Source organism: Enhydra lutris, unplaced genomic scaffold (genome assembly GCF_002288905.1).
Source record: "Enhydra lutris kenyoni isolate GAN:26980312 unplaced genomic scaffold, ASM228890v2 scaffoldscaffold2, whole genome shotgun sequence".
Taxonomy (NCBI): domain Eukaryota; kingdom Metazoa; phylum Chordata; class Mammalia; order Carnivora; family Mustelidae; genus Enhydra; species Enhydra lutris.
The window spans coordinates 58,778,545-58,793,297 of record NW_019154086.1 but is presented as its reverse complement, the minus strand read 5'-3'; the positions used below and the strand labels follow the sequence as shown (position 1 = coordinate 58,793,297).

At 35.9% G+C, this 14,753-nt stretch overlaps 1 protein-coding gene and 1 pseudogene across 1 annotated transcript in view; one reads left to right on the top strand and one right to left on the bottom strand.

The window, feature by feature from the left end:
• The window catches only part of LOC111151642 (DAZ interacting zinc finger protein 3), a 104,339-nt gene that overhangs the window by 31,104 nt on the left and 58,482 nt on the right, over window positions 1-14,753 (top strand). The window contains exons 9-12 of the mRNA XM_022509771.1: window positions 1,936-2,055; window positions 3,709-3,810; window positions 6,394-6,486; window positions 7,290-7,342. Of these exons, the coding sequence (XP_022365479.1) occupies window positions 1,936-2,055; window positions 3,709-3,810; window positions 6,394-6,486; window positions 7,290-7,342 (368 nt within the window). The remainder of the gene's footprint in view (window positions 1-1,935; window positions 2,056-3,708; window positions 3,811-6,393; window positions 6,487-7,289; window positions 7,343-14,753) is intronic.
• On the bottom strand, window positions 5,145-5,700 carry LOC111151649 (annotated as a pseudogene).

Genomic DNA, 14,753 nt, shown 5'->3' with positions numbered 1-14,753 from the left:
ATGAATTTTATAATGAGCAAGGCTAGAGACGAATTCAAAGAGATGGCTAGATATACTGAATTTAGGTTCTAGAGGTTCTGCAGGACCTTGCAGTCCATGCTTGGTAAGGGTTAAGACTATTTTAGGTAGGTACAGTGGGAAGCCACTGAAGGATTTTAAGCAAGGAACTGACCCTTTTGCTTTTATATAGAGAGTACCTTGGAGCAGAGTAGGTGGGGAAGAGGTGGACCAGTTAGGCACCTGGTTATTACAGCTAATAATCTAGATAAGATGGAGTGTTAGCAATGGAGATAGAAATGGAAGACTTTACAGTGTATTTTAGGAAACGACACAATGACTTGATGATGTATTGCAGACAAAGGGTGATGGAATCCATTATGCAGTGGATGACTTCAAGATTTCTGGCTTGAAGCTGAAAGATAGTGGTAGATGAGCAGGTTCCATGGCCCTGTTAAGTTTACTTCTGTCTCTTTAACATCCATAACATCCCTTAACTTCCCTAACAACCTGGCTTCTAACAGGTACTCAGTAAATATATTGAATGAATGAATGCCAAAGACAAGAGGCAAGAGATAAGGAGTAAAGAAGAAGGAACAAAAGGATTAAAAAGGAAAAAAAAAACCCTAATAAAGTAGTTACAAATTGTAGTTAGTGTTCTGAAGGAGACAGAGGTGGGGTAGAGAAAATGAAGAACACAGATGTATACTCATGTAGTTGCATATAGGCATATATTTGGTGGGAGTGTCAGTAGGTCAGTATTGAACTAGTAAGTTTGAGATCTGTGAAACTGTAGTACTTATATACATTCTGTGAGCCTATTTCTTTTTTCCCCATTTCCACTTGGCTATTTGCTATGCTGACAGGATACATATACTACCTTTATACTGACAGGTCCTTAAATGCCTCTCATTTCTTTCTCTCTTATCTTGATATTTAAAACATTTTCGTTGCCTTGGTCAAAACATCTTTATTCTTCAATATCAGCCATCAATTTAAAATTCTGAATGCTATCAAAGGAATGTTATGAATGGTAGCTAGATTTATCAAACACTCTATAGCAACTTATTTGTCATGTTGTATATTCTCAGTATATTAAAAATACTACTATTTGAGGCACCTGGGTGGCTCAGTGGTTTAAGCCTCTGCCTTAAGCTTCAGCTTAAGCTTCAGCTCAGGTCATGATCTCAGGGTCCTGGAATCGAGCCCCGCCTTGGGCTCTGCTGAGAGCCTTCTTCCCGCTCTCTCTCTCTGCCAGCCTCTCTGCCTACTTGTGATCTCTGTCTGTCAAATAAATAAATAAAATCTTAAAAAAAATACTACTATTTGAAATCTTGTAATACTCTAAGGGATAAGTGTTAAGGACTTGGTCTAAAGACCTGTTTAACATAGACTTCATAATGTGTTTCACCTACATTTAATCAGCATTTGAAAATAGGAAATTGCATTCCAAGTTATAGCTCTGAATACTGGAAGCATATTTCTGTATGCTACTTCTGCCCATAATGGCAGTGAGTGGCATATTGCTCCACTCTAGGAGTCCCACTGCCAACATGGTGTTCTGGGGACCAGTTGATTTGTTGTCTCTGTGTATGTATGTGTGTCTGTGTATCAGAGCAAGTAGTTTTTAGTAGGAACATGTCAGGTATTATGCTATGAGTTGGGATGGTGAAGAGAGGTACAGCTTCAAACACAGACTTTTTTCTTTTCTCCTATGTTTATGTTCAGTAAGAAACCAGTATTTCTAATTTAGGGCCTTTCCATATGTTGTTTACTTTGAATGAGGAAAAAATGTTCTATTGCTGTTTTAGGAAAAAACATATAGTGCCTTCAAAAAGGGAGATAATAAAATGGACATATTATTTAAGGTAAAATATTGGAAGTATTTCAGTCTTGTTACTAATAATTCATAATTTTTTAAAAATTTTTAAAATCTAGGATTTTCTTAATGATTTTATCAAGACAACAGAAAGTAATATAATGAAGCAGACCATTTGCAGTTACCTAGATTGTGAACGATCTTGCGAAGCTGACATTTTAAAGAACACCAATTACAAGGTAATATAATTATTAACTGTTTTTAAAAATGAAATTATAAAATTAAACTTACATACAAATTATTGTTATGCATCAAAATATTGTTTAAAAAGAGTACTTAGTTTAATTATAGTAGTAATCCAGTTAAGAAGTTGAATATCTTGGGGTGCCTGTGTGGCTCAGTTGGTTAAGCATCCAATTCTTGCTTTCAGCTCAGGTCATGATCTCAGGGTTGTGAGATCAAGCCCTGGGTCAGGCTTTGCACTCAGCAGGGAGTGTGCCAGAGATTCTCTCTCTCCCTCTCTGTCCCTCTCCCCCTCCCTCTGCTCGAGTGTGTACCTACACTCCTACCTGTCTCTCAAATAAATAAATCTTAAAAAAAAATTTGACTGTCTCTAAGAACTTATATTCATAGTGAACAGCAATTATATATATATCTGTGAGTCAATAAAAAGTAAATCAATTTTGCTAGGGATTTTGTAATACTCAAATGTCTCTGTAGTTATAGTTAATGTCTCTGCAATCATAGCAGTAAAAATTATGTGGAATATTCTTTACAGTTAGAAATGTTGTAGGTTTAGAATATCAGCATTTTACTAAGGAGAAAAGTTGTTACTCTTCAAGAATTCTGTTACTAAGTAAGTGATGATTATCTGTTGAATGGGCAAGCAAAATGAAACCAGCCTGGATCTGAAGAAATTCAACAAAGTACATCAAATCTAGTTCTCTTTGAATATATCAAAATAAGGTTGTGGGAAATCACAAGATAGGATGAGATGTAACCATCAGTGCCAGTCTGACACCATTTCTGTCATATAATGGAAATCCAGTTGCAAAGCATGATGCCTATACAGTGAGTGTTGGGGGGAAGAAATCTAAAATGTATTCATTAGATTAAAGTAGGTCTGGTGAAGTGAGCTGTTCAGGGTTGGTGGCAAGTTGGGTCTGGTTTAGGTGATATGGTCCTAAGGTTTCCCAGGGAGGCTTCCAGGGTTCTAGTCACATGGACAGCATGTAGCCTTAGAAGGTCCTGGCCACAAAATTTAGATCTTTGTCATCCAAGCAGTTTACCTATTTAAAGGAAGCAGGACTGTAGTTCCCATGGAGTACATACCGGGAAGGCCTAGAAATTTATACCTTGAGGTAATGCAGTAATTAATTAACTAATTAATTAATCTGTCATTAACATTGTAAATCAGGTCCAGTGATTGTTAACAGAGATTCCAGGGGAATATGGTATGGAATTGGGGTGGGAGGAAAGAGAAATGTAAGAATAGAGGTGAAGAGGGGTAGAAAACATGTTCCTCTAAAAAGGTCACTCACCAAATTTCTGATATTTTGTTGTATCAGAACAACAGTATATGTGTTAGTATATGGAAAATATTACATTGGCTTACTTCAATAATTACCTTTTCTTTTTGTCCTTATACTTCTGTCTTTAGTGATGTGAAAAATGGACTTATAAAAAATGACTTAGAAAGTTGATTACCAGTGATCTGTTGATAAATTTTGAATGCCATGTAAAACTCGTCTAGTTATAGCATAATTTTGAATGTCACTTAAGGTGTTCATGTCCAAATAACTGAATGTATGAATGAGACTTACAGTAGTATTTTTTATACTTATATGAATTATTATTTCCATATCAACGGCTTACTTTTTTGTCTTTTCCAGGGATTTTTTCAGTTAATGTGTAGTAAAAGCTGCTGTGTTTATTTCCATAAAATTTGTTGGAAAAAGTTCAAGAATTTAAAATATCCAGGTGAAAATGATCAGGTATTTGTTTTTTCCTTCAAAACTTTACAGCATTTCTTCTTTTATCCATCCCATTACTTCCTGTTCACATCCTTCTCTGCTTTTTTTCTAGCTCTATTTTTCTTTTGCTCTTATCTCTGATGCTTTTCTCCTCATTATTCTTTGTTCATCATCACCATTTATTAATAAACACATCTTTTCAGGGGATACTCTACTAGTTGCTTTGATTAGTGATTTCTATCAATTTTTTCCCTTCCTTTTAAAAGTTTATGCTCTTAAAAATAGAAATATTGTGGAACACTCGAGTGGCTCAGCCAGTTAAGTGGTTGTCTTTGGCTCAGGTAATGACCCTAAGGTCCTGGAATCAAGTACCACTTCGGACTCCTTTCTCCATGGGGGGTCTTCTTCTCTCTCTGCCTTCCATTCCCTCTGCTTGTGCTCACACTCTTTCTCCCTTTTTAATTAAAAAAAAAAAAAAAAAGATTGCGTGTGTACTCACATAAAGGACATAGAATCAAAGAATATAATTGCTACACACAAAAAAAGGGAAAGGACACATAGAATTTTAAGGATAGTTTCTATTTTAAGGGATAGAGAAAAATAATAAATTTTATGGTCTTCAATCATATGTTTGTAATTATTTATATTTACCTAAAGTAATATAACTAAATTAAATACCAAAGCCCAATTCTATATTGATTACTTTTTAGTGAGCTAATGGCCATATGTTGGGTTTATACTCTTTGGTTCTAGAAAAATGTTATAAAGCAATTGTGGCATAGTAGAAAGAGCACTGTATAAAGAGTTGGGTGATCTGGTTTCAAGTCCAGACTGAACTACTTACTGTTTTGTTTTTTTTTTTACATTAGCCTGGTGATTTAACCATTCAGAAACTCAGTTTTCTAAACCATAAAGTGAGAATAGTAATACCTACTTTTTAAGATCGTTGTGAAGATTAATAGATAAAACATGAACTTGCATTGTACACTAAAAATCATTGTGTGAAGTGTTACTTATTTTTTTTAAGCAACATGTGAATACTTTTCACTTTCTTTGATTGTTAGGGCGATCAGTATAGTTCAACCTCAGAAAAAGAAGTACAAGAAAACTAAGTAACTTAACCAGGGGAAATAGCAAGTTTAGAGCCAGAGAAAAGAATCAACATTTTTGTTCTTTTCCCCAGAACCCTCACATATCTGATAGAATTCAGTATTCCTTTTTACATTTGCTTAATCACTACATTTCACTTGACATTGCTTTACCTAGGGATGGTGAATACATTTTAGGCTGTTTTTGGTACTTGAAGACTTTGAAATAGAAATGATGAGAAAGAAAAGTGTGATCATGCATTTTATTTTATTTTATTTTATTTATTTATTTTTTTTATCATGAAAAAACTGTATTTAGATTTAGCCAGCTGGACTCAGTTTAGATGATCCCAATTTTGTTGGCAACATCCAAAGCATCATAGTCAGGGGCCAGCCGAACGTATGCCTTCTTCTCTCCATCAGGCCTGATTAAGGTGTTGACCTTGGCTACATCAATGTCATAGAGCTTCTTCACAGCCTGTTTGATCTGATGCTTGTTGGCCTTGACATCCACAATGAACACAAGTGTGTTGTTGTCTTCTGTTTTCTTCATGGCTGACTCAGTAGTCAGGGGGAACTTGATGATGGCATAGTGATCAAGCTTGTTTCTCCTGGGGGCGCTCTTTCGAGGGTATTTGGGCTGCCTTCGGAGACGCAGAGTCTTGGGTCGTCGGAACGTAGGTGATGTGCGGATCTTTTTTTTGTGACTGTGGACGCCTTTCAGCACCGCTTTCTTGGCCTTCAAAGCCTTTGCTTTGGCTTCGGCTTTGGGAGGGGCAAGGGCTTCCTTCTTAGCTTTCGGCGCCATCTTCGTAAAAGGGATTTCCAACGCTCGTTTCCAGGGGCTTATCTGATCATGCATTTTAAATAGGAAATACATTGATACATGAAATGAACTACTTTTTTACTTTTGTTTTTTATTTTGTATTAACATATAATGTATTATTAGCCCCAGGGGTACAGGTCCGTGAATTGTCAGGCTTACACACTTCACAGCACTCACCATAGCACATCCCCTTCCCAATGTCCATAACCCCACCACCCTCTCCCTACTCCCCTCCCCCCAGCAACCCTCAGTTTGTTTTGTGAGATTAAGAGTCTCTTATGGTTTGTCTCCCTCCCAATGCCATCTTGTTTCATTTTTTTCTTCCCTACCCCCCAAACCCCCACATTGCCTCTCAAATTCCTCATATCAGGGAGAGCATATGATAATTATCTTTCTCTGATTGACTTATTTCGCTCAGCATAATACCCTCTAGTTCCAACTACATCATTGCAAATGGCAAGATTCCATTTCTTTTGATGGCTGCATAGTATTCCATTGTATATGTATACCACATCTTCTTTAGAAATGGACTATCTTTGAACAGCTAACTCTCAAATGTTTATTCACATCTTTTGTTTTACCATCTAGCAACATCTGCTTTTAACTTTAATCAGATTTGCAGATTAATGATTTTTTTCTATTTATATATTTTTTCTATTAGTGATTTGTTTTTTCTATTGATAATTTTAGGCCTTTAGTGGGAAAAAATGTTTGAAGGAAGGATGTACAGGTGACATGGTAAGGATGCTACAATGTGATGTACCTGGAATTGTTAAGATTTTGGTGAGTATCTTTATCTTTTTCTTATTTTTTTGCTTTCTTTCACTGGAATGCCATTTTTTACTTCAAACAGATTTGAGAATCATAATAATAACATTCTAGACATATTTTTTCTCTTTGATGATGACTAAGCTCTCTGACCTTCCTATTAATTTGATTTCTCCAAAGCACTATTTATGTGGTCCTTAAGAATAAAAAAAAAAAATTAAAAATAAAGACACAGAGGGGGAGGGAGGGAGAGAGACAAAGCTGGCAATGGCTGTACCAATGAAGAAAGTCTGTCCTAAACCAAGAATGATAATCTACTTTTGTTCCATCAAAGGTTAAAAATAATTTTAGACTCTCTGAACTTCTTAGAGTCTGGGAGCGTCTTCCCATGAATTTATCTGTAGAACTCATATACTATACGTGTTATATACTCAAATGGTGTCCACTTAATTTTTTCTATTCAATGAAATATCTTGTTTAATTCTCAGTATGTATGTAAATAGACTAAAATTAGAAATATGTATTATTTCTTTCCCTACATATGTATATTTTTGTGTTTCAGATTCAGCATTTAAGCCCTGTACTGATATATAGTAGAATTGCTTTTTAGATCAACTCTAGTTTTTTGTTTGATTAGGATTGCTTATGGCTCACCTTATTACTTCTTATTTTACTTATTACTTCTGTTTTACTTGTTTTAAAGTCTCTATAGCTTCATTCTCATTATCTTTTTTCAAATATTAAGGCTAAGAAGTAACACTAAAGAATTTTGAAAATTGAACTACTTTAGGGCTATTTTTTTTTTCCATCACTTGCAGTTTGAAGTTGTGAGAAAGGATGAATATATAACCATTGAAAATTTAGGAGCAAGGTAAGCTTGAAAGAAAATATTCTTTTTCCTGAGCATGTATATATTTTTCACTTGCTGCTTTTTTCTGTTTCTGTTCACTTGTTGGATCTCCATTAAGTTTAAAGTAGTATTAGTTGTATGAAAAATTGTATTTGGTTGACATTTATTTCCCACTCTCTCACCACTTTGTAGACTTTTAAATTCTAAAGTAAAGAATAAATTATATGGATACTTTTCCCTTAAGTATGAAAATAATCCTTTCCTAAAAAACAAAATGTTTTTCTTAAAGCTATTTAAATTAGGTTGCTTTGGTATGAAAACTTTGTCCTAGCTTTCAAAACTCATCCAAGCTTGTCTGACAATTAGAATTCTCCTGTTTCTTGGATGAGAAAATTATATTGCAGAGGAAGATACAGTATAAGCTGGGAACTCAAAAGAGGTAAAGAGCATTATTGCTATTGAAATTAGAGATTTCAATATAAAATGTTCTCCTAATTCATTGATTCTCTTTTCTTCTACTGTAAGTATAAATTTCAACCATTCTTCAGTCTACCAGGAATATGGCATTGATATCTAAGACATCAGTTTTCCTTCATGTGCTAATGAAAACTCAAGTCTTTCTCTCTAGCACAGGTTCCATTCCTAAAACCTAGATCTATCTACTGGCATACTAAATAGCTCCACTTTTGCTTTCCAAAAATATCCATTGTTCAACATTCCCACAAATGGACTTGCAGTCTTTCTTCCCAACACTGCTCTGTAACTTTTTTTAAGTCTAGTCAATTCAGCTTCTTAAAAATACTATAAATGCCTCCCTTACTTCTGCCCCAACATTTGCATTAAACTAAATGAAGTTATTATTTCTCACTTGGAATTCTGAAACAGCTTCTAAACTGGCCTTTTTGTCCCTAGCCTTACCTTTCTTCACTTCTGTTCTTCACATAGACATCAAGAACACTTCTCAGAAATGAAAATTGAACTATATCACTTCATTTAAAAATCTTTTCAGAAGCTTCTCATTGCTCTTAATTTAGTTCAGTTTCTTAGGTTGGCTCTTCAGACGCCTTTGTCACTGCTGTACTCACTAGAGTCATCTCTCATTATTCTTTTCTTACTATATGTGCATCAACTATACTGGGCTTCTTTTACTCCTTAGGTATGCCATCTATTTGACCTCCAGGCCTTGCTTGGATACTCTATTCCTTTGGCTTTGCCAATTAAAATTTTTGGAAACCCTTATTTTCATTAGATTAGGTGTTTTTATCACGTGTTCCCTTTACTTCTCCTATCAAAAAATTTACCATTGGGGCTCCTGGGTGGCTCAGTGGGTTAAGCCTCTGCCTTCGGCTCAGGTAATGACCCCAGGGTCCTGGGATCGAGCCCTGCATCGGGCTTTCTGCTCAGCAGGGAGCCCACTTCCCTTCCTCTCTCTGCCTGCCTCTCTGCCTATTTGTGATCTCTGTCTGTCAAATAAATAAAGTCTTTGAAAAAAAGAAGGAAAAAAAATTACCATTGACCCTGGAACAGCATGGGGGTTAAGGGTGCTGACCCTGCCTGCCCACCACAGTCAAAAATTTGCATGTAATTTTTGACTCTCCCAAAACCTAACAGGCTACTAACAGCCTATTGTTGACTGGAAGCCTTACTGATGGCATGAACAGCCAATAACACGTATTTTGTATATATATTATATACTGTATTATTAAAGTAAGCCAGAGAAAAAATGTTATTAAGAAAATCATAAAAAAGAGAAAATGTATTTATAGTACTATACTGAGTTTACAAAAAAAATCCATGTATAAGTTCAAACCCATGTTCAGTTCTAAGGTCAGCTATACTATTTTATTGTAGTTTCTTGGCTGTCTTCTCCATTTGACTGTATCCTCCTTGAAGGCAAGCACTTTATCTTGCTTACTATTATATTCCTAGTACTTAACATAATGCCATGTGGGTGCCAGACATATAGCCAGCACCCAATAAATACATGACAGATGTAGAGGTTCTGCATTCCATTATTCTGCAATGGGTGTGTTCCTTTTGTTTTGACAGTCAATTAACTTGGATATGTGAACTCTTTGGGGGGTGGGCGGTGGTTCTAGTCTCAGTGGAGATCTTTACCTTTATCTGAGCTGCTTTGAGTCTGTTCCATACATAGGTGATTCGGCAGTCAGAGGTCTGGCTAGAAACTATTGGAGATCTCTTCTCTGACTCTTTCCCTTTTGGGATTCCCCCCACTCTCTTAAGTAGCCACAGTTCCCTGGCTGCCCTGGTTCCTGTAGTCTGGGAGACTTGTTTTCCACCAGACTATACCTAGCTCCAGGTTAAAAGCTCTAAGATAGGTGAACTACTAACATTTCATCCAGTTCTTCCCTCCTCTCCCCTGAGCATGTACCCTCTCAGCAGAGTTGGTCTTTTCTTTCTACTCTCAGTGCCTCAGGGAGCTGTTTTTTGTAATTTTCCCAGGTTTTAAGTTGTTTACTATGGGAGAATCCTCTGGTAACTGGATCTCAGTTGCCAAATTGGAGGAGCTACTTCATGGGGTTTTATGCATGAATAATAGGATGGCTATTTTTTTTTAACTTTAAGATGCTTTATTGTTATTAAAATATATTTAAGGAAAAGCTCACAAAATATAAATGCAGTGTTTAACAGTTATTATACAGCAAACACCCTTGTGTCCCCACCGAAGTTAGTAGGATTTTGCCAGCACTCCAGAAGCACTCCCTGTGGCTGTTCCCCATTCCTCAACTCCTCATCTTCTCTCTAGGTAATTGTTATCCTGACCATCACAGTTATCCCTTTCTTGGTCTTTTTTATAAAAATGTCATCTATAGGGGCGCCTGGGTGGCTCAGTGGGTTAAAGCCTCTGCCTTCAGCTCAGGTCATGATCTCAGGGTCCTGGGATCGAGCCCCGCATCGGGCTCTCTGCTCAGCGGGGAGCCTGCTTATCCCTCTCTCTCTGCCTGCCTCTCTGCCTACTTGTGATCTCTGTCTGTCAAATAAATAAATAAAATCTTTAAAAAAAAATGTCATCTATAAATAACATTTCTAAGTACTGAAGTTACATTTCTAAGTACTGAAGTTCTTTTTTTTTTTTTTTTAAAGATTTTATTTATTTATTTGAGAGAGAGAGAGAACATGAGATGGGAGAAGGTCAGAGGGAGAAGCAGACTCCCCACAGAGCTGGGAGCCTGATGCGGGACTCTATCCCAGAACTCTGGGATCATAACCTGAGCTGAAGGCAGTTAGTTGCTTAACCTATTACTAACCAACTGAGCCACCCAGGGGCCCTAAACACAGTTCTTTTTATAGGTCAGATTTTTCAAGCTACAGTTTATATACAGTAAAATTAACTCTTTAGAAATAAACATGTAAATGAGTTTCTTTGTATACAGTTGGATAACCACTACCATGATCAAGATACAGACTATTTTTATCTTCCCAAAAAGTTTCCCCCAAATCTCTTTTTCAGTCATTCCCTTCTCCCAACCTCTAAACCTGGGTAACCATTTATATGCTATCTGCTCTGATAATACTGCTTTTTACTGACTATCCTTTAGAAAGAAAACCTTTTGCATCTGAACTTTTTCACTTAGCATAATGCTTTTGAAATTCATCCATGTTATTGCATGTATCACTATAGTTTATTTTTGTCTGTTGCTGAGTAGTCTTCCATTGTATAGATGTACCACAACTTATTTATGCATTCAACAGCTGATAACATTTGAGTTGTCTCTGGTCTGGGCTATTGTGAATAAAGCCACTATAAATATTCACTTATATGCTCTTTGTATAGACATATGCTTTCATTTCTTTTGTGCAAATTCCTAGGAGCAGGAGCACTGAGTCATATAGTATATGTTTAAGGTTAAAGAAACTAAGCCAAATGGTTTCAAAGCAGCTGTACATTTTATCATTCTCACCAGCAATATAGGAGAGTTCTAGTTTCTCTGCAGGTGTGTAGTAGTATATTATTGTGGTCTTATTTTGCATTTGCCTAATGACTAATGAAGTTGAATATCTTTTCATGTGTTTATTTGCCACCCATATATTTTCTTTGATGAATTATCTATTCTAATTTTTTGCCCATTTTTTTCACTGGATTGTTTTATTTTGAGTTGTAAGATTTCTTTATATATTCTAGATAAAAGTTTTTTATCTAAAATGTATTTTAAAAATATTTTATCCCAGTCCATGGCATGTCTTTTTTATTTTCTAAGAGGTATCTTTCAAAATGCACAAATTAATAATTTCAGTAAAGTCTTATATTTCTTTTATGCTTTAATGTTTTCTGTGTTTTAAGAAAAATTTTTCCACCCCCAAATCAAAAGATTTTCTCCTATATTTTTTCTAAGTTTTAAGTTTTTAGGTTTTACAGATTTATAATCCATTTTCAAGTTAAGTTTTGCAGGTGGTGTGCCGTTAAGGGTCAAGGTTCGTTCTGTCACATTTATATATATATATGTAATCTATGGATATGTCTATTATCCTTCTGAACTCATTTTTGTGTTCCATTCATTTGTTTATCTGTCCATTTACCAATAACATACTTTGTTACTATGGCTTTGTGTTATCTTATAAAATTAGTTGGTGTGAGTTCAACTTTTTTCTTATTTCTCAAAACCATTTTTTTTCTGTTCTAGATCTTTTGCTGTTTTATAATAAATCTAAGAAATACCTTATAAAATTTTCCAACCTTTTTGCTGGGATTTTGATTGGGATTATGTTGAATCTGTAGATCAATTTGGGAATGATCTGCATCTTAACAATATTGAGGCTTCCCATCCATGAACATGGATTATAATTTCATTTAATTGTATCTTCTTTGATGTCTCACAGGAATGTTGTATAGCTTTCTGTGTACAGTCTTGTAAATATTTTGTCAGATTGTTCCCATGTATTTGTTTTTTTATGCTGGTGCAAGTGGTATTTTTTAAATTTTAATTTCTAGTTATTATATAGAATTGCATATACTGAACATGTGTCCTGTGATTTGGTATTTAGTGATTCTAATATCATTTTGTAGATTCTTTGAGGTTTTCTACAGATTATCATATCATCTCTAGCTAAGGACAACCTTATTTCTTTTTTCCAGTTTATATGCTTTGTGTTTATTTTTCTTTACTTACTGCACTGGTTAGGTCCTCTGGTACAATGTTAAATATAGATGGTGAGAGCAGACCTCATTGTCTTTTCTAGATCTTAGGGAGAAGACCACTTTTCTCCATTTAATATGTTGTTAGCTATAGATTATAGTTGACCTTTTTTTAAGTTGAAGAAACTCCTTTGTTTTCCTAGTTTTCTGAAAATTTTGATCATGAATTGGTATTGAATTAATGCTTCTCTGCATGCATTGAGATGATCATATGGTTTTTTTCTTATTCTTTAATTTGTTAATATGCTGAATTACATACACTTATTTTTTTTTCTATGTATCTCCTTGTGTGTGTGTGTGCTCCAGGATTCATTGTTTATGCACCATACCCAATGCTACATGTACTCTCCTTAATACCCACCACCAGGCTCACCTATCCCCCCCTCCCTCCCCTCCAAAACCCTGTTTGTTTCTCAGAGTCCACAGTCTCTCATGCTTCGTCTCCCCCTCCAATTCCCCCTAATTCACTTTTCCTTTCCTTCTCCTAATGTCCTCCATGTTATTCCTTATGCTCCACAAGTAAGTGAAACCATATGATAATTGACTCTCTCTGCTTGACTTTTTTCACTCAGCATAATCTCCTCCAGACCTGTCCATGTTGATGCAAAAGTTGGGTATTCATCCTTTCTGATGGAGGCATAATACTACATTGTATATATGGACCATATCTTCTTTATCCATTCATCTATTGAAGGGCATCTTGGCTCTTTACACAGTTTGGTGATTGTGGCCATTGCTGCTATGAAAATTGGGGTACAGATGGCCCTTCTTTTCACTACATCTTTAGGGTAAATAGCCAGTATTTTGGGGTAAATACCCAGTAATGCAATTGCAGGGTCATAGGGTAGCTCTATTTTTAATTTCTTAAGGAATCTCCACACTGATTTCCAAAGCGGCTGCACCAACTTGCATTCCCACCAACAGTGTAAGAAGGTTCCCCTTTCTCCACATTCTCCAACATTTGTTGTTTCTTGCCTTGTTAATTTTGGCCATTCTAACTGGTGTAAAGTGGTATCTCCATGTGGTTTTGATTTGAATCTGCCTGATGGCTAATGATGATGAAGATTTTTTCATGTGTCTGTGAGCCATTTGTATGTCTTCTTTGGAGAAGTGTCTGTTCATGTCTTCTGCCCATTTTTTGACCTGTTTTTTGAGTGTTGAGTTTGAGGAGTTCTTTATAGGTCTTGGCTATCAGCCCTTTGTCTGTATCATTTGAGAATATCTTCTCCCATTCTGTAGGTTGCCTCTATGTTTTGTTGACTGTTTCCTTTGCTGGGCAGAAGCTTTTGGTCTTGATGAAGTTCCAAAAGTTCATTTTCACTTTTGTTTCCTTTGCCTTTGGAGACATATCTTGAAAGAAGTTGCTGTGGCCAATGTCGAAGAGGTTACTGCCTATGTTCTCCTCTAGGATTTTGATAGATTCCTGCCTCATGTTAAGGTCTTTTATCCATTTTTAGTTTATCTTTGTGTATGGTTTAAGAGAATGGACGAGTTTCATTCTTCTGTACATAGCTGTCCAATTTTCCCAGCACCATTTATTGAAGAGACAGTCTTTTTTCCACTGGATATTTTTTCCTGCTTTGTCGAAGATTATTTGACTATAGAATACTTGTGTGGAACCAGAAAAGACCCTGAATTGCTAAGAAAATGTTGAAAAAGAAAAACAAAACTGAGGGCATCACATTGCCTGATTTCAAGCTTTACTACAAAGCTATGATCACCAAGTCACGGTACATGCACTTATTTTGAAATGCTTTATCAACCTTGCTTTCCTGGGATAAATAACAATTGCTCACGATCTATTTATCTTTTACATATTGCTGCTTTTTTTTCCTATAAGAAATCTTAAAGAAGTTTAAGATTTATTTATTAGAGCATACATGGGACGGTTGGTGGGCAGAGAGGCAGTGGAAGAGGGACAGAATCTCAAACAGATGCCCTGTTGAATGTGAAGCCCCACACAGGACTTGATCCTAGGACCCTGAGATAATGACCTGAGCCGAAATAAAGAATCAGACGTTTAACCAACTGAGCCACCCAGGTGCCCCTTTCCTAGCTTTTTAAAGATATAACATTATGTAAATTTAAGGTGCACAAAGTGTTGATTTGATATACATATATATTGTGAAATGATTACCACAGTAAGGTTAGTTAACTGTGTGAGGTGATGGATGCATTAACATTTTGTGTGTGTGTGTATGTGATGAGAACTTTTAAGATCGACTTTCTGGGGCTCCTGGGTGGCTCCAGTTAGTTGAGCAACAGACTCTTGGTTTC